Source organism: Caretta caretta, chromosome 17, assembly GCF_965140235.1.
Source record: "Caretta caretta isolate rCarCar2 chromosome 17, rCarCar1.hap1, whole genome shotgun sequence".
Taxonomy (NCBI): domain Eukaryota; kingdom Metazoa; phylum Chordata; order Testudines; family Cheloniidae; genus Caretta; species Caretta caretta.
Genome location: NC_134222.1, coordinates 14934290 through 14955062, shown reverse-complemented (window position 1 = coordinate 14955062; position 20773 = coordinate 14934290). Strand labels below are relative to the sequence as shown.

The following is a 20773-nucleotide window of genomic DNA, read 5'->3' as shown; positions in this document are numbered from 1 at the left end:
CACTGCGCTGCCGGACTTTTAGCACCTAAAATCTCCCGGTTTGGCTTCAGTAGCCTCCAGGAGATAGAGCCTGATTCCAGGAGACTCCCGGCAAAACCAAGAGGGTTGGCAACCCTACTCTACCTGGCTATCAAATCAAAATAGCTCTAAAATACTTCCAACCAGAGTTGGATTTAAACCAGAATTTCCTTTTTAAAATATGAGCATAAGTATGATTTGACAGCAGCATGTTTATGAAGAGATTTTCAGACAGCTCTTAAGATGAAGGGGCAGATGGTGCTGATGGAAGAGCATGGTTATAAAGAACTAGAAAGGATTTATGACAGACAGCAAGATCCCATATTGTTGTACATGAGCCAGAACAATGAGGATTCTCCTTAGGCCTTCATGTGAATCAAATGCACCCTGTAATCTGGGTCCCCTGAGGACACTGGAATCCTGGTTTGTTTAGCACATTGTATTAGAGACAAATCAGTTTTTGTTTTTAAATTCCCACTCATTTTGGCACCACTCCCTGGCAACCCCTGCACTGAGCTCACTGCCTTTTTGGTATGTAAAGGAGTTTGGGTGAGGACAGAGCTGGCAGAATTTTGGATTTGTTCTGAAACAGAAATGCTGCTAGGAAATGTGGCTGCTGTGAAATGAAACCAAATTGTTGGCCCATTCTAAATCTTGGGGAATTGGCCACCTTCTCTGGGAGGTGAAAAGGGAGACACAATAAAGGCCTCCTAGTTTTTGCATTATTTTAAACTAAATTCAGTCTCCCTTGTTGAGGTATTCTGAAGACCTCTGATCTTTGGAAATGTTTGCACCTTTACAGAACTCGGATAGCTTTGCACTCTGCTCCTAATAGTTTTCCACCAGTCACTGGTTTTGGTGATGCTTTAGAATCTGCGTATGAATTCTGAAATATTCTTCCCTTTCCTAGCCTGTGAACAATAATTCTTCGAATGCTTTGGTGGAGATGGCAGCGTATTCGTTGTTATATAGTTTACGCCCCAAATTTGTAACAATCTCATGCTTAATTTTATTGTCCGAAAGGCATAAATGCAACTTCAGTAAAATAAGGCCAGATTCTTTCCTGTTCTGGTGGTAACAAAAAGCCAGATGAAGGCAGCTGAGAATTTCTCCAGTGTGGATGTGATCTCAGCTGGTTCAGAGCTGACATGCCTGCCTCCACCCAATCCCAGTGTACCTTTTTGCAGAGGGCAGTGCCCTTTGAACCTTTAGGCTGCTTTAACCTATTTTGGGGCTAGCACAGATCATCCAAGAAAATCAGGGAGCCTTAAGTGGTGGATCCATTGTTTCGTCTGGCTTCTTGGATTCTCTACTGGTCTTCCCAGTTAACTGATACTTGTGCATTTAAATCTCACATGTATGAAGTGAAATAGGGGTCAGATGGCTTGCAGCAACTCTCCAACCACAGTAGCTACAGAAGGGAAGTTTAGCAAGGCACGTTTTTCTAATCATTGTCTTTTTTGTTTGCCCCCCAGGGCAGGAGCAGACACCGAACGCTTGCACGGCTAAACAACATAGAAACGCATACAGGGTCCAGGCAGGAGTCATGTACTGTTTTGCAGCATCTTCAAAGTCAAATCTAAGATGTCTCTTTGTTTTGTTTGCCCCGTGTCGGTATCTGGATGGCTTGGTAATGGGGGACAGTGAAAGCATCACAAATCATATGTGGTGCTATAAAGGATTATTAGGGTGTGTTAACAAACTTGGACCAGTGAACTACTAAAAAGCAATCTAGTAAAACAAGCAATTTTCATTCCTTTTGTATCCTACTTCACATTCTAAACTACACTGGGCTATGGCAAAATCTACTTAATAAGTCCAAAGGAAGCCCTTTAATTCAGGACAGTTGCAGATGTTATGCTGAAAGACAGCTACCTGTAGAAAAGGCCCCATATTTGTTCTAGCTGTATACAAGTAGGATCTACACAGTAAATGACTTCATCTTGTTGATGGATTTATGAAAGAGGTACAGAACAGCATAATTTTGGACATGGCTGTTTTCATGTATTAAGGGATGAATTCATAACAAATGTTTTGTTTGTGCAGTGACAATTCCCTTAACAAGCGAAGATGAATTGCCTAACTGAAGCTAAGCTATTGTATGATGAACTGTTTAGACAATAGCTGTATTAAATATGAAACACATACATTGCAGACAAAATGCTGACATAGGGAGCGTTGAAATAAATGATGGTGCTGTTCTCAAGTCATAAAGATAAATGCTATGTTGAAAATTAAGTGGTTGTGTTCTCAGTGTGTATACGCACACACATGTTTGTGTAGCTGTCTGTGCACGTAAGCAACAGTCAGACTGGTTTGGTATTAATTGGTGTCTTTGGTAGTCTCAGCAGCGATGTAAAAGATTAAGTGAGCATGGAGAGCAGCTCCACGTAGATCACTGTTGAGCTGGAGAAGCTTGCACTGCTACTGCCCACTCTGTGATTGTCCTGTGGTTATAAAGGGTCTCTAGATATGTCAGCCCAGGCCACTCATGTGCACTAGAGTCACTGAAAAAAAATTGTATAAGAATAAAACTGTAACATAGAGTTCCTAAGCCATGGAACACAAGGTGCCACAAGATGTTATTGAGTCACTGGCTGGTTGTCCCCAGAGCCCTGGATCCAGGGTTCAGTTGTTACTTTCCGCCACACCCCTGTGCTGTGGACAATGTGGGGCCACGCTATCACAATGGGAGCATCAAGAAATACTGTGCCTCAGGTACAGTCCTTCCCAGAGCTCCTGAATTGGCACAAGCCTAGCTCCTGCTACTCCCCACAATGGGGTGTGGCACAACATGCTGATCTTTGTGGACGCTGGCATTGGGAGGGTGGGGATATGCTTTGATCCATCTCCTCCCTGCCTTAGGTGGGGTGGATAATAGCCAAGACAGTGTGAGCAGGGAGCGTGTTGCTGTGCAGAGATTGCAATTATGGCAGTCCCCTATGCAGAAGTATAGGGTAGGGGTTGAGTGGCTCCTTGTACCATCTCCCTTCCTGGCACACCTGTGTATGGCCTAGACACACTCTGGTCCATTTATTTATTTGCTACTTCAGGCAGGGATTTCTACTATGTGAAGAAATCAGAAGCCGACACATTTTAAACTGCTCTGCTTTCATCTGGTCTTCACGTACACTTGCAGTTTGAATCTTCCCTTTCCCTCATTGTAGTTAGTGTGTGACATCTGTATATTTTCTGAAATTTCCCATTGTCTCCATGGGTCACAACTGAGCATACCAAATTCAGGACAAACTGCTGAGAAATAGGGCAGACACACTCCAAAGCTGGTGGTTATTCTCCCATAAGATATACCAATCCAGCAACAAAAGTAAACATCTGTCTCATCACACTGGTTAACAAGGATCAAAAAAGCAGCCTCCTTAGGTATTCCAGTTCTTGTACCACCACCAAAAACACTAAACTTAATGATGAGTAGGTATTTAAAACCAATGGGTTCTTCTGATCCCAAAGGACCAGCCACATACCCAGGCCAATATGCAACTCAGATCTTACCCAATAATCATGGTGTTGCCAATCCTTTAGTATCTAAAATCTAAAGGTTTATTTATAAAAATAAAGAAAGAAAAAGGAGAGAGTTAAAATTAGTTAAAGGAATCAAATACATACAAAAATTGCAAAATTCTTGGATCAGGCTTGTAGCTGTGTTGAAATAAATTGCTGGCTTAAGTCAAGACTCTGGTTGCTGCCAAATCATTGGAAGGTTCTTGCTCAGTCCCTTGATTAGAATGCTCCCATTAGTGTAAGTTCATAGTTCAGAGATCTGAGCAGGAAAGAGGCAAAATGGGCCTTTTATAGCTTCTGCCAAGTAAAGGGGAAACCCATTGGTCTAGTTTGTGGAAAATTAGAGGTAACAAGATGGTGTTTGGAGTCACATGGGCAAGTCACATGTCCATGCATGCTTTGCTTAGTCACAGTCGAGGCCGTTACCCGTTCTACTTAGAACGTTCACATGAAAGCCCATGAGGTGTGGATGGGCATCGTCCATGGTGAATCGTGTGCTTTGATGGCCCATTCAGCTTGAATAGTCCTTTCATGATGCGCTGGCTAAATACCTTGTGGGTCTTACCACGTGAGCCAACACATTTGAAATACAGGTACATAGTTAATATTTATAACTTCAGACGCTAAAATGATACATGCGTAGAAATAGGATAATCATATTAAGCAAATCATAACTTTTCCATTGACACCTGATTTGACACACTTTGTACAAGATCTGTTGCCGTTATATAACAGTGGTAGCAATGATCTACATGTCATATTTTAATCAGATAACGTCACACCCATAAACCAACAGAGGCTGAAATTTTCAAAGCCGTTTAAGTCTTTTCATCACAACTTTCATTAAATTCAGTGGAAGTTGTGCACCTACATCCCTTACGCAGCTGTGGAAACCGCAGTTGGCAGGTACCTTAGTGGCCTCAGTTATTTGGTCATCACAGCATGTATTTCATGCACTGTCCAGTGCTTTCTGCATTAAGATCACCTTTTTTTGGCAAGGAATATTTAGGATTTAGGGTCTGTTTTTCATCTGGGTCTTAGCCCAGCCTATGTATATATATACTGGTTGGGGGAGGCAATTTTGGGCCTGCAATAAATTTTTAGGCACAAACAATAACAATTATAACACTAAAAGCCCCATTTAGATTTGATACAATTACAGGAACAAAGCATTTTGTTCTGAAATCATCAGCCTAATTTGCAGAATATTTAACATGCTAATCTTTGAGCCCACAATTGATGGCCAGCACCCCCAAAACCAGAAGCTGTATTGAAAAATGACCCCCAAATTTTGTGTTTTGAAGAAATAAATAGTTGTTTAACAAAGAAGAATCATAGAACTCAAAGGGACCTCAAGAGGTCATCTAATCTAGTCCTCTGCACTCAAAGCAGGACTAAGTATTATCAGGACTAAGAAAGATGGTCTCATAGCTTAGGCACTAGACTGGGACTTAAATATGGGTTCACTTCCCAACCTTGCCACAGACTTGCTATGTGATTGTGGGCAAGTCACTTAATCTCTTTCTGCCTCAAAGTGGGATACTGCTTCCCTATCTCATACGGCCGTTTGTTGGAATGTTTGTTGGGCACTAATATGGCCCATAAGCTCATTGTATAGAAGTACCTACATAAATGTAAGAGCAAGTAATTTCCTTTGTGAGGTTTTGTGCTCAAGTTGGGGTGCTGAGCTCATGTAGAGTACAACAGGATACATGTCTATTTAGTTATTACTCTTAGTATGCAACAAATAAAATGGAAATAAAATAGTCTGCTTTTTTTCTATCCTGCCTTTGGAACCTGATATGCAACAGGTTCCAATATGGAACTGGAAGTGGGGAGCTGATGATGAGGTGCAACTAAGACAGGAAATTGAGAACTAATCCTGCATTGGCAGGGAAGAAATGAATGGTCTAATAGGTCTTTTCCAACTGCAATTTCTACAATTCTATGAACATTATTCTCACGTTGCGGGCTGGTAAATGTGTTCACACATGGTCTTGCAAAATATTAATCTGATGGTATCAAAGATTAGTCTGTCCCTCTGTGCAGGAGGAGGGAGGCTTAGGAGTGAGAGGAAAGAGTCTGGCTTTTGATTGTGTGCTCTGGTTACATGGCTATGTTACTAAAGCTGCAGAATTGGAAAGGAGATATTTGCTTTATGCTTAAGAGGCTTTATTGTTTCTAAACTATATTTAGTTCTGTAATCTTCCTTTGAGATGGGGGGAGGAGTATCGGGGGGGCACCCTAAGAATGCTGCTGTGCTGATTAGTGGGGGAGGAAGGGGTTAAAGCCACGTGGTGGACTCTCTGAAGGGGCAAGCGCTGTTGTCAGAATAATGTTTAGCCAGGTGTTAATCTGTGCCTGGAGGGAAGTGCTGGAATTCATTATTCATCCCACTGGGGGAGGTCCTGGTCCTGGGAGGCTGCCAGGTCTGAAGCCAGCCTCCTGGCTTGACTGACATGTGCCATTTGTGATGAATGCAGCTGACGTCCATTTGAGGAATTCTCTTGTCAGGCAGCCAAGCTGACAGAGAAACACAGAGTGAGGCATTCAGAGAGCACCGTTTCAGAAGGCAAGATCGCGCTCAGCATTAGGAGGGCATAGAGGGACAAAATTGGAGCCACAAAGGGAGAACCTCTTTTTTGTTTTTTCTTTCCCTTTGCCAGCCCCCCACAATCCCTCACCTCTCTCAAGTACTGTTTGGGAAAACGCTGGCTCTGGAGGAATCTTGCTGGCACACTGCTGTTCCTCAGCAGACTAGCTTTTTTCCCCCCTCAAGGGCAGGAGGTGAGACAATGATCAAGTCAAGTTGGTTCTATGTCAAGTTCAAGTATGCGGAGAAGGTAAGTCAATATGTTTTCTCTTCCAGCCTTTCCCAAGGGAGATGAGCGTGTGTATCCCTCCAGACCCCATCTCTTGACAGGCAGTTCTCGCCACCAGCAGAGCTGATGCTGCCTAGAAGTTTCACTGGTGAATGCATTTTCCCATGGCTTAATTTTCTGATGAAATCCAGCACAGTGCAGAATAGTCACTTGAAACCTGACAGGTAGCAGGCAGCTGGAACTGTAGCATGGTGGAAGGAGAAGAAGTGGAAGGAGAAGAAAATCTTGGATCTAGTTCCTAAGGCAGTCTCTTTTAAAACAGCAGTTGTAAAGATGTACTTCTTTTCTTGCGTGTGGGGATCTGAAGACAGAAAGATATCTTGTTCCGTGGAGCTAGTTATGAGATGTGACCCGCTTCTGTGCGGAAATGGGTGCTTTAATTTCTTGAATGGTGAAGCAAATGTTTAATTGTCATTAATTCTTCATGAGAAAAGAGGCCTTTATTGATCAAACAGGAGGAAAATGTATTTCAAGATGGTTTAACTACAGTATTTTGATACTTTGCAATCTAATTGAATTCCTAATGATTATTACTGACATAATGTGTTCCCCCTTGGCTCTTATCGATCTCCCTCTGTCTTGTCTGTGCCTGGTGTCCTTTAGCACCTGATTGCTGGAGGTGGGGGACAGATGATGGATTTACACTGAAACATAATTGCACTGAATATCTCCCTTGTGAGGTTTTCTTACCCCAGGCTAAAGATTGATCTCATTGCTGGTAGCCCTGAGACCCATTCAGACACAGCCTTATTATAATTTTCATCCCAGCAAAATGGTGAAGAGTCAAAAACAACTTTTTGAGAACCACAAACAACAATCACCATCTCCCCTCCCTGGCCCTGATCATCCTTCACCAATTTTCAAATCTGTCTCTCAAAAGAAGAGACGAAACCTTTCTATGTTTAATGTGCATTTACTATTCTGGACAGGAGTCTCGTGTTGATTGATTTTTCTTATGTTTGTGCCTCAGGTTTTGCTGCACATCGTGAAAGTGTGTACGTTTCATTTAACAAGATGGTCTTATCATTATTGCTGGCTGCAAATAGCACGTTTAATTAAGCCACAGATTTAGCTGTCCGGTTTTCTTTTTTCTTTTTTGTTTTGCACAGTATTACACAGAAAACTTGAGTACAAAACCCACCTTATTAAATACCCATACATGACCTCACCTGTGCCTTCCCCACCAACCACTCTAGGCCATCAGAAGAAACATCATAAACTAAAGCTCGGATTTATCTTAAAACTGAAAACACCACAGAACTCTGCATATTTAGTATATGAAAATCCTCCTGGAATTAAAAATCTAATTATCTAAAAATCCAGCCGTCCAGTTTTGAGTGACAATGGCTTTTTCTAAGCCATCATGTGCCTCTCAGGTGTTTTTTTTCCCTCTCATCTTGAAATTTTGGGATTTATTTAACTTTTTTTTTTTAAACACTCCTTGTAATTCAGTTAAAGTTTAAAAAAAAAATCCTCAGTGACTGAACAAGGCAGATAATGCTGCTGCTCTTTCATCATTTGGGGACAAGCTTACTTTTTGTTTTGTTTTTAGTTACATAACCTGTCACACCAGTTCTGTCAGACAGATTCTCTGAAAGCTACAACTTGGGAAGTTTGAGCATGGATGAAAACAAGGAAATCCGTCCCTTTTTATTAAAAACAGAACTAACTCCCTTCTCCCCCCACCTCCCAAAAACCCCCTCTAGTTTTACCACTGTTTCTTCTGAAAGGTGCCCTTTCATTTTATTTCATGGTGTAACAACACTAGTCTTTTGCACTTACCATAATGCCTTTCAAGCTGGAAAGCACTTGGAGAAACTAAGAAACTGTCTACTTGAGAGAGTAGGGTTGCCAACTCTGACTGAAGTTATTCCGGGAGATTTCCTCCTCCCCCATGCCTTAGTGTCATTTTCTTGAAATATCCTATTAAAATATCCTGGATTTCTTTCAATAGTCACTGGGAGATCAATAAAAAAAAGGAGGACTTGTGGCACCTTAGAGACTAACCAATTTATTTGAGCATAAGCTTTCGTGAGCTACAGCTCACTTCATCAGATGCATGCTCAAATAGATTGGTTAGTCTCTAAGGTGCCACAAGTCCTCCTTTTCTTTTTGCGAATACAGACTAACACGGCTGTTACTCTGAAACCTGTGTGAGAGAGGTGCACCAGTACTAACTTAAGTGATTTAAAACTGATTTAATTAAACTGGTGCACTTCTCTGTATAGGCAATGATTATGTAAGCGACTCCTAAACCAAAATAAGTGTCTATGAACAAGTTTAATTATATGGGTTTGAAAACTGTTCGGTTAAACTGTTGCAACTTTCCCATGAAGACAAGGTCTTAGGTGTTGATTTAACCTAAAGAGAAATAAACCACTCTTAAATCCAAGTGAGTGTCCACACAGACTTTTCTCTTAACGAGTGTTAAATCACGCTTCTAGTTAAACTGCTGCATGCCTAAGGTTAATTAAGCTTTGCTCTCTTCGTGTCAGTTCAATACGTTTATTATCCCTAGTTGAAAGATGAATAAATTAGGGTAGAAAGAAGTTGTGACCTTATTCTGATTCACAGCAATATCTTGATAGAGTTCCATTCCTTGGGTGGAATCTGTAGATTGCGCTGGTCTCTGTGTAAAAAAGTTCCTCTGACTTTTTATTGCCCAATTTGTGTAGCTGAAGTTGACACCCTTCACTCTGGCTTGATCAAGTAGCTTTGCAGCCTGTCTGTTCCTTGTAGAATACTGCCCAGCTCAGTGACTGAGGTCCCCTTTGTTTGCATACAGTGTTATAAATGTGATATTTCAGGTAGCATATGCAGTTATAAAATGTCCCTTCTGTACAGTCTGTGGCCCTGTTTTACCATCCTGGAGTATCTGTGTTTTACTGCTGCTAAGCATTGTATTGATGAGGAGCATCAGCCATTGTAACCCCAGATCTTCAACATCTATGTGGCTGCTGCTCCTCCTTAATTGTATTGTCTGTAGCTTCAATACTAGAGAAGGGCCTGAATCAAAACTCTGGGCTCCCTTGAATTGTGAGGAAGTTCAGATCTGGGTCAGAGCCTTGCTTCTTGGACCCATCTCTACTCATTACCTTTCATATGCTACCCTGATGTTCATAAGCCCCAGTACGCCACATGCATTGTTCCTCTTCCTTCATACTGGCTGGCCCACCCAGCAGCAAGTTCCATTACCTTGCTGCACGTTGGATTGCTCCCCACTCCTTCTCTGTTAGTAACTCAAGTGAATGAAGTGGGTCCCTTGGCCACAGCTGGTGGCGGTGCCTTCCCAGTGTTCTGCTCATTCCATTTAAAGGAGTTCAGGGGCTAATCCACCCTAGGGGTACACAGTGTCCCCAAGGGATGAGAGAACATGGGGATTCAGCTGCACTTCCTCACACAAGCCTGCTGGGGGAATACGCTGTATCCAAGAAAGGGGTGTGCCAGCAGGGAGCTCAGAGGCCTGAAACCTCTTCTTGGGCTGTCTCTAAATGGTGGCATTGAATCGGATTGTTGAGCTCTCTTACACTATGTCTACATGGCACACATTGAGGACTGGGGGGGGAGGGGGTTGTTAGCTGCAGTAGAGCACAGCAAAATGTTGCTCTCTAACTGTCCCGTGTGAACACTGTTCACGCCAACTAAAAGGTATCTAGTTGGCATTAACATGGTCCTATGTGAAAAAGGACTATGTTAAAGCAAACTAGGTGTCTTTTTAACTTGCACCAGCATCGTCCACACAGGACAATAAAAGTACAATGGTTTGCTGTTCTCTGCAGTTCACGCCCCCCAGAGTCTGCAGTGCAGTGTAGATAAATCCTTAGAATAAGAGACCACTTAATACCGGATTTTTTAAAAAATATGTAATTTGGCCTATTAGTTCGTTCAGGTTTTCCAAACATTTGTTCCACATTGTTGGACAAATAATATAAAACCACTTCATAGTCGTATGTTTGATTGTTATTTTATTATTCTATTATAACAAAACAAAAATAATTTGTCCAATTTCCTCTCCAGATTGTTGCAGATCAGCTATGATGTCCTATTACAGAATTCTATTGGAACAGGAACAAAGTTTGTTTCACCTTACAAAGGTTTAATGTAAGGTCATTTGAACATCAGGCTTCTTTATACTGTATGCATATTCAGTCTGAGTGCATTTACAATGAGTTACAATTCTGTGGTAGAATATGAATAATGATGATGATACTAAGAAATCATTTTGACTTGGGAAAAACAGGGAGATTATTGGAAGGTAATGACATTCTGGAAGGTTTGGAAAGTATGTAATTAGGCAACAGGCATAGGCACTCTGACCTAATTTGTTACTGCCTGTGTCATGAAGGAGCTTGTGAATGATGATGGGGAAATTGAAGGGGTTTTGCTTTGTCCTTAAAAATCCCTATCCCCTTTATTAGGCTTATTGATCTCACTGATCCCAGTCTCCAACTGATGCAGAATTCCCTGTTTCCAGCAGGGCTGCAGGAAGAAAGTGACATTCCTAGCAGTAACATTAGATTAAAACACCCAGTGCCTAGATACAATGTGCATTCATCTCCTATCCTGTCCTACTCCTGTGAAAGGCAGCTTACTGTTTTGACAGCTTAAAGTAAAAAGCCTTAGGGGCAAGCAACCACTTGAATGTTCCAAGGGCTTCATTTCCAATGGAAAGAGTTCAATTACAGTCATTTTCCTTGACTAAGTACAAAGAGGTAAATGGAACCCCTGTTTCAAATATTAAACTTGCAGACTGTATTACCAGTTGTACTTTGGCTGCATCCTTTACTTTCAATCTAAATCAAAGCCCTGATTCCAAATTACTTTTAAAAAGTATGATGAGGTGTGCACCTAGTAATTCAGCCACTTGTATTAAAGAGTACATAGTACATCAAATGTGACTTTCATTAGACCCTGTTGCTCTTCTGGCGATCTGGATGCAGTTGGCATCCTTCTCGACGAGCAAGAAGAGTTGTATCTTGAAAGGCTGCAGCACAGCTGTAGCAGAATAAGAAAGATAGATGTAGATTAATCTCTTGGTGATGTGTTCAGAGATTTTAGTGATTTCTCTGATCCATACATTTGCTCTATTATTTGTCTCACCTTTCATAACAGTGGTTTGAATGAGACCTGCTTATTTATGCACAGCATGGAACAGCCTCTCTTCCCCATCACACTTTTTCCCCATGCCGTCTTTCTCCTGGCAGCGCACAAGTCAGATTTTCAAGAACTCAGCCACCACATTTGGGACTAGATTTTCAAAATTGCTCCGCATTATGACACTTTTATGATCAGATGTTCAAAAGAGTTTAGACACTCCGTGTGCAGAGCTCATTTGAAAATCTGGCCACTTACTTTGCTGTCTCATTGGGACCTGAGCTCACTTGAACATCTAATCCCAAATGGTGCTGAGTTGTTTTGAAAATGTAGCCCACGGGACCTGATCAGAAGCCCTCTGAAGTTAGTGGGAGCCTGTCTATTAACCTTTTTGGGATCAGGCCCCTCTAGTGTTGTGGGGGGAGGGGCAGGGAGGAGAAAGGACAGGGAATTAGTTGGGCTGGATGCTTGTTCTAGAATGACTGAATTTTTCTTGGAAGCTGAGTGTGTCTACTGCTTCATCATCCTCTCTAGGAAATGGTGCCTCTGGAAATTAGGAATTTGCATTCAAATGTAAGTCTCTTTTGGATGAACGATGCTTAGCAGGGCTGGTTATATGTGGCCACATTTTCTGTTGATTTCCTGTCATCGTCAGTTTAGACATAGGTGTTCTGGGTGTACAACCAGATGTCGCTTGCTTAAATTTTCCTAATTTCTTGGGACAGATCTTTCTCCCGCTGAATATTGGATCAGGCCCATAGTATTTAAACTAGTGCGTTATACTATAAAGGTGTCTATTTTAGTGCCTGTTTGATTTAGTGCTGAAAATGCTGGCTGGATATTCACATCAAGTTATTTTCACATTCCCAGATTCTTTTGGGGAAGAATGCTGCTTGCTGGAAACAATCACTGTTTGTTTCCACTGATCTTTTTCAAATTGGCAAATATAATAATTTATTTCCAGAAATATTTCCAGTTCTGCATCATATACAGCTAGAACCTGGATTATGTATTCATAATATTAATATGACACTCCCTGGCTTGAAGGAAATGATACCGTGGAGAGCTGTCTCTTTCTCGCTTACGTTGTAAAGAAATATATTTGAGGCCTATTGTATGTTTTAATTGTTGGATATTTTCCCTTGCCTGAACGGCAATACATCGTGTGTATGCTTTATTTTTCAAAGGCATAACTTTCTCAATGTGCAACTGCAGCTACCAGGATGACTATCTCTTTCCCTGCTGCTTGCGCGCAAACTCTGGGCCAGAGCCTCAGCTAGTGTAAATTGCAATTCAATAGAGCTACGCTGATTTACACCAGCTGCACATATGTCCACGTGCATCAGGCAGTGGGTAGTGCATGGGAGTAAACATCATGCCTTAAATTTCATATGGTTTGTTAAATGTATGCCCAATTGCAAAGCCAGCATCATCACCAAGACTAGGCTTCGCTTCATTCTAGCGTTGGGTTATGAGGTTATCTGGCATTTCATCAAATGCAAAGCTTCTTAAAGGACTGTACATGTTTGGTGACATCGGGGTCAAGCCTGTGCTGATGCTGTAATTTTCTCAAGGTTGGCAAGTGGAGTTGTTAATGCCTTCCTTTAAACTGTTGTTAATCTCTTTTTCAGAAATTCTGGGCCGAAGGGCTGTATTTGGCTGGCATGCTAACTGCAGAGAGAGGGCCAGATTGTGTCTTTGTGGTCTTGTGTGCCACAGCCAAAGCTAGATGGTACTGAAACTCTCATGAAGAAATATCATTCCTATGAAATAGCCAATCAATACAGAATTCTAGGTCGAACTTTTAGCTGTGGAACTCTAACTCTTCTTAGCTGCACACATGCTCACTTCTGGAATCGTCCCTCAGTTTTCTGCTGTGGCTACTGGGCAGTTCAGTGAAGTGTAGGCAAAAGTCCCACTCCTCCCATGGAATAACCTATGGTAATGTGTGCTGTGCTCAATTTGCAGTCCAGTGCATTGATCTGCCCCATTCACAACCTTCACTGGAATATGGAAGCAGAACTCTTACATTTAAAACTGAATGGCAAACAGAATTGGAAAGAAGAGACAATGGGTGAGTCAGTTTATTTCTGTGTGCCTCATCTTCTCCATCCGTAGATTAGTTAGTAATGCCAACTCACCTTTGTAACTATTTGGAGATCTATTGATGATAAATACTAGAGTGCTCAGTATTAGGATTTATTTATCTATTTACTTCAATTTAATTTTCTCATTTCTCAGTGATGGAACTGCCATGGCATTCAGACCATTTTTTTAGCCAAACCTGTTTTGGATAAAATCTGTTTAAGTACCAAATGGATCCTGTGAAACATTGAGTGTTTCCTATTGGCTGTAACAGATTATCCCATATATCATAAGGAGGCTTTCAAATAAAGGGCCGGATCTGCAGGCTCTGCTGGAGGAGCTAAGGAGAGTTTTAAGGCACCTGTGTTCTCCTTTGAGTCCGGGGACACTAACTCCCTAGTATAAGTTAGAACAGCTCAGGAGCTGCATTAACTTGTGCTGGTTGCCAGAAGTCCCAAGGGGCCATTACAGTAATCCGGCAGCATCGAGGCACAAGGAAGTTGAAGTCCCACAAGTTGTTCCCCTTTATGTTGCTCTCATAGAGGGTTGGTAAAATAGAAGCTGGTAGGATGTCTGTGTGCCACCCCAGGATCCCCCTATCTGGTATATTTGTGTGTGTGAGGGGGAGGGGGAAGAGAATCTTCCTGTAACTTGAGTAAGTCTGCTTCAGGGCAGTTTTGTCCTTAACAGTCCACAATCTGGCCACAAATCTTTGGTCCTTGGTCCTAGGCTTTGTGCGTGTGTGTTTGTGAACAAAAGGAGAATAGTGTGCTACTGGGGATAGCCACTCAGGGGTGAAATGGCAAGAAAAAAATCATCTTACATTTTTCTGACGTAAATTTTTAATTGAATATATTTGCTTCTGTCAAGCAACTTTTACAGTCCAATGCACAAAACATACAATGCAAGACAAAGAAACTTTGCACAATGAACTGCATGTAATAAGCTAGTTATGCATCCAATTATATGTGAGGATTTTTTATATTTTTGTAGTATGTGCAACAAAGATGAATTTAAATGTGTATCCAGAGCATTGTACCCTTCGTAAGGTAATTAGCATTTGTACAGTACTGCTTTCATAGTTACTTAGGCTTTCTCTAGATTGGAAAGCTCTGGAGAACTTCGTTAGAAATGTTTGCCTCTCATAACAAGCCAGAGAGGAATGCATTTTTAAACACATTGTTAGACTCAAAGTCCTGTATCTGTAATACTAGCAGTATTGTATCGGTGCCTGGTATCAATGGACTTCGTTGCCCTATGCACTTGTGGTGACAAAACGGGTAAGGGATAGACTGAGTTGTAATATTTTGCAGTTTAAATATCACTCTTTTTAATCCAACAGACATAGTGTTTATCCACATTATAAACTTTCAAAGCAGCCATGTGATGTGGAAGGTAATTAATACCTTTATTACAAATGGCTAAATTAGAGAAATATAGAGGCCTCGGTCACACAGTAAGTCAGTGGCAGATCTGAAGTGTCCTGACTCAGTGTTCTAATATAACCACTAAGTAATACTCCCTTTTCTGCCTCGCATCTTTCTTCAGTGAAATTGCTATTAATTTAAGCTGCAGCCCAAATATTAGTTCAGTTAAAGGCATTTGTGAACTGAAGTTCCTAACAGTCGTTTCTGGATTTTGGCCAAAGGCAGTATATTTTCAAAGAAGGGAGGGAGTTAACAGTTGTGTGTTCTTTTAAACAAGAGTGGTGATATAAGTCTTCTCTGTGCATCTCTCCAGTGTACCGTGCCCTATGAAGACTAATCCAAGGTGAATTGATGCAACAGTACACAAGAGAAGTGTGTACTGGTTACATTCCCTTGGGCACTGAACTCGTATAAGACCACCTGCTGTTTGGAAGGAATTGTTATGTGGGTGATAGAGAAGAAACAAATTCTTAAGTGTAGCTACACACAGGAATTCTTTTGAGAGTCTGCTAGGTACAGAGCTTTTGACTTGTAACCCTATGGTATATTTAGAGTGTAACCAATAACACGTACTTAATGGATAAATATTCAGGACACAATAGATGTCAGAGCTGGGCTGGGGAGATGTCACACTCAATCTGTTGACATGGAATGATTTGCTGTTCTGAAGCTAGACTCCCTGGTTCTGTAGACAATTAAATAAAAAAAAAGCAGCTGGGGGCTTATGCTGAGATTTTTCCCCCCTGGACTTCATCTGCCTAAGGGCTTGTTCCTCCCTTTAATTATTTAAGAACTGGGTTTTGTTTATAGTTCGTAATAAAACTGATAAAAGATTAACGAGGACCTTGTGTCTCCTCCTTCAGCAAATTAAAGCTTTGGAACACTTACAAAATACAGATACTTGAAATCTGCAAAATAGAAGCAGGAAAAGTAGAGCAGAATAGACAATCAAGCTATTGGATTTATTTTAAAAAAACCTTTCTGCTGGAGCACAAAAAGTGCCTACTCTATCAAACATTTATAAATGCTTTTGTTGTGGGGCCTTTTGTATGAAACATAGGGATTGAGTATGTTAAAATAACGTGTCCTTGCTTAACAGAGGCAACCGCATTAGGGATATGTGGGAGGGTGTTGGGGACTGACAGTGAACTTGTATGTGTCTAGGAGTCGTGCTGAGGGGATGGTTACCAAATGGAGGGTGGGGAGGGTACCTGTTACCCTTATTTCACCACCACCCCCCACCACCTCAGCAGCTGTGCCTCTGCCAAAGCTGACCCTAGCTTTGTGGACCTAGATCTTTTTAAAGAAATAACCAAGCAGTATCCCTGTACAAGAGCTTGCATTATTTTTTCGTTAATTCAAATGTCTAAAATAGAGAGCCATTCAAACCAGCAAGGCTTCTTTGGGGACTTGGTCGATGGTGACTTAAACATATTAAGGCTCACGTTTGGAACTCGGCTCTCTGAAAGACTAGCTCAGTGGTTCTCAAACTTTTGTATTGGCGACCCCTTTCACAAAGCAAGACTCTGAGTGCGACCCCCCCCCATACATTAAAACACTTTTTTATATATTTAACACCATTATAAATGCTGGAGGCAAAGTGGGGTGTGGGGTGGAGGCTGACAGCTCGCGACCCCCTCAGGAGTCCCGACCCCCAGTTTGAGAACCCGGACTAGCTCTTTCCCAATACCATACAGCTGTATTTGAGATCTGTCTGGTGCTGGAGCCTGCTCAGTGAAAAAGAGAGAGAGCTTCTGGCAGTGCATTCTCGGGATTGTCTTCAGCTTTGGAATTTATTCTTGCCCTGGATGCGTCAGAGTCTCCAAAGCCCATGTTCACATGCAGAATAACACAGGTAAGTGGGTCAAAGATCCTCAAGCAGAGGAGAACAAGATTGTATGATGACTTAGGTGATGCTGTTTAGAATATTTAAAAAAAAATTTGTGTGGGGGGGGAGTTTTCATAAGTTGCAGGAAAATCACCAAGCTCAAATATTATAATGCAAATTTTAGATGTTTAATTGTTTTTGTATTACTTTTTGAGAGATTCCTAGACGTCCAGGTAGGTAGTAAAGGAATGAAACTAATAAATAGTACAATAATCAACTGGGCTACTCATCTTTTCCAGCAGACAGGCCATGTTTTCTTGATTTTTTTCCAGTGCATCTATTGCAGTGCACATCCTTTCATCAAAAATAGGGTGAAATCCTGACTTGCAGTTTTAAGTAAGGTTAAAGGATGGGATAGAGAGTCCTATACAAGCTGTAGGGCAGGATATCCCCATAGCATTCCAGGGAGCTGCAAACTCCTTTGTCCTGTGCCCATGCACCAGCTTCTCAAGGGTTATGTCTGCAGATTAACGTGCAAGTCCTGTTCCTATCCAGGTAGCATGTAACAATGGCCAGCAGTATTTCGGGGTAGGCTGTGTGTGCTCATTTTCAAAGGAGGCATCTGCTACATTTTTTTCCCTTTTCATTGCACTTCTCATTTTTCCTTTCAAAGGCAGCGCTGTCCAGTTTTGTGGCAGTGCATCCTCAATTCCACCATAGCTGAGAGCTGTCGTGGCTGACTGGCCTTTAGAATCTCTAGAAACAAGGAGGCGTCCGGTGGCACCTTAAAGACTAACAGATTTATTTGGGCATTAGCTTTTGTGAGTAAAAAACCCACTTCTTCAGATGCGTGGATTGAAAATTACAGGTACAGGCATAAATATATATTGGCACATGAAAAGAAGGGAGTTACCTTACAAGTGGAGAATCAATGTTGAAAGCCAATTCAGTCAGGGTGGATGTGGTCCAGTCCCAATAATTGATGAGGAGGTGTCAATACCAAGAGAGGAAAAATTGCTTTTGTAGTGAGCCAGCCTCTCCCAGTCCCTATTCAAGCCCGAATTAATGGTGTTAAGTTTGCAAATTAATTGTAGCTCTGCAGTTGCTCTTTGAAGTCTGTTTTTGAAGTTTTTTTGTTGAAGAGTGGCTACTTTTAAATCTGTTATTGAATGTGCAGGCAGATTGAATTGTTCTCCTACTGGCTTTTGTATGTTACCATTCCTGATGTCTGATTTGTGTCCATTTATTCTTTTACGTAGAGACTGTGCGGTTTGGCCAATGTACATGGCCGAGGGGCATTGCTGGCACATGATGGTATATATCACAGTAGTAAATGTGCAGGTGAATGAGTCTCTGATGGTGTGGTTGGGTCCTATGGTGTCGCTAGAATAGATATGGGGACAGAGAAGGCAACGGGGTTTGTTACAGGGATTGGCTCCTGGGTTAGTGTTTCTGTGGTGTGGTGTTTAGTTGCTGGTGAGTATTGGAAGTCTACAGAGTATTTTGAGATCCTTGGAAAAATACTCTCCATAAGTACAACACCTTATTGTTTAACTATTGAGTGTATTGTATTGAGTGTAGAGCACTGTATTGCTAGCCCTCACTCAGGGAGCCACAGAATATCTGCATTTTAGATGAATTACTGCATTATTGGTGTCCTTATCTCCCTAAAGATAAATGAGTACAAATGTTCAAGCCTAGTTTATATTTGCATCTAAATTAACTGAAAGCAAATCCTTTAAAGGGTCAGGACAGATGATGAGGGTTTAACTTTTTACTAATTAAAGAGTCATTGTATTCCTTTGTGGAAGAGCTGGTAAAGATAAAATGGTAACACGTCAGGTTCAAAGGTCTGCATGTAGATCCTAATCCATTTAGGAGAAGGGGGATAAAATTTCATTGACTGTAGTATAAACTCCGGCCCAATAACCGATTTGTTCCTCCGCTGGACATACATATATCAATAGAAAAGGAAAATAGAGGAAGCTAAGAGGGGTGAATCAGTATTTGCTTCTGAATCTCAGTGCCCATGAATGCCAAAGTTCTGGTGTGGGGGTTACTTGTATCACCAGAGGACATTGGAGAGGAAATGCTCAAAGCCATGTAGCGCATCACTTTTCATTCTTGCGATTCCCGCTTTATTAGATGGCATCAAATTATTAATTTTCTCACAGTTTTAACTTATATTAATATTAAAATTACACTGTGAGGCAAATGCATCATCAGTGGACACTAGTGATTGTTTTTAAGAAGAGAGGCAAAACTAAACCCTATTACTATTTTCGCTGGGTTGGGGGCCTTTTTTTTCTTTTCTCCTGTTGCTGACTTCTCTCGTCTCTGATCCATGCAGAAGATTGAAAAACTGGGCTGAATTCAGATTGATTGCATGCATTTGAGCAGTCTGACCTCCGGTCCAGTTGAGGGCAGCACTGTACACCTATTCTGTGGGAGCGCGCGCGCACCCACCCCCACACCCACACACACTCTTACTATATAGCCTGATATAGATAGTGTTTATAGCTTCCAGTGTTTTACATGTTACAAGCGTTAAACAGATCAATACATACTATTACTATTTCCTTGTTTAGTTTGACATAATTTTTCAATATTCGTATCCATATGTCCAGCATTCTTCAGACTCCACCGGTTGTTAACATATTCTCTGTGATTGACAGTAGTCTGATCTCCTTTAAAAGTTTAGGATCTCTTCCATCTGGCCCTGGAGACTTGGCGGCTTGCACAGTTAGTAATAGCAGATTTTCCCTGAGCAGTGGTGCAGAGGACTCCATTTATGGATAAAAAGATTAAAATCTTGAAATCAGAAAAGCTGGAAAAATGTAACAATTGTGACTCTGCCAGGGAGACATTCCCTGTTGGATTGAAAGTCTTATGACAAGTTGAAAAAGAGAGATTTGGAATTGTAATTCAATTCTCTTGTCAATCCAGGAGACTTAAAGCTGAAATCATGTTAGAATACATTAACAGTTCACGGATAAGGACAGAAATTCAGTTGCCTTTTAAAGACAATTTTGTGCTAGTTTCCAGACTGTCTCACTTACAGGTTTTATTACATCTGTAAATAAAAATTCACTTGCATTGCTTAACATAAGTGGCAGGAAGTTGATCACGCAATGAATCCTAAAGAATTCATTTCCTTGTGTGCCAGTGGATGTATCTCATAAAATAGATGTATTTCATGGGAATGGTTTGACCTTCGGAAATTAGAATGGGAAAGTCAGAGCAGAAAGGAGCTGTGGCTAGCAACACTGTAGAGAGGAGCACTGGTTAGATACATTCCTTACCCTGAGAATCTCCACCTTTTTAATCAAAGAGGGTGACAATATTTGGGTGGCTCCATAGACTTTACAATCTTCATTTCTTTAGACTGTTGGTTCAGCATGTGGTCAGAAGGTGAGTTAGAATAAATGATGTGTTTTCCCATTGCAAGGTTGTTTTTCTTTAACTCCCGTGCTCATCTTGCCACAGATGATTGACCGAGGCCACAATCTAACATGACAGTGTCCAAAATAATTACTAAACTTTAAACATGAGTTGTGTGGGTTTGTGAAGTGCATACCTTGTTGAAAAGGCATGTAGTGGGTTGGTTAAAATAATAGAAGTGGAATATTAGAAGTATGATGTCAAGCACTGTGGCATATCGGAAGGATTTTCCATATGTGTGGGGTGCTAGTCTACAGGCTGATAAATTTACAAGAATGATTAAAAAATTGGAAAACATGCCTTATGGTGAAAGACTAAGGGAGCTCAATCTATTTAGCTTATGAAAGAGAAGGTTAAAGGGTAACTTGATCAAAGTGAATACCTACCTTCATGGGGAACAGAAATTTGGTGGTAAAAGGCTAGCCAGTCTAGCAGACAACGATCTAGTATCTAGAAGCTGAAGATAGACAAATTTGGAC

The 20773-nt window shown here is 41.3% G+C and overlaps 1 protein-coding gene across 7 annotated transcripts in view; it reads left to right on the top strand.

The window, feature by feature from the left end:
- The window catches only part of AUTS2 (activator of transcription and developmental regulator AUTS2), a 986895-nt gene that overhangs the window by 329259 nt on the left and 636863 nt on the right, over positions 1-20773 (top strand). The window contains exon 1 of one of the 7 annotated variants that reach the window (XM_048823813.2): positions 6112-6380. The exons of the other annotated variants lie outside the window; for them this stretch is intronic. Within the exon in view, the coding sequence (XP_048679770.1) occupies positions 6333-6380 (48 nt within the window). The 5' untranslated portion in view covers positions 6112-6332. Of the gene's footprint in view, positions 1-6111; positions 6381-20773 lie in introns of those variants that run through there. 7 annotated transcript variants of the gene reach the window in all.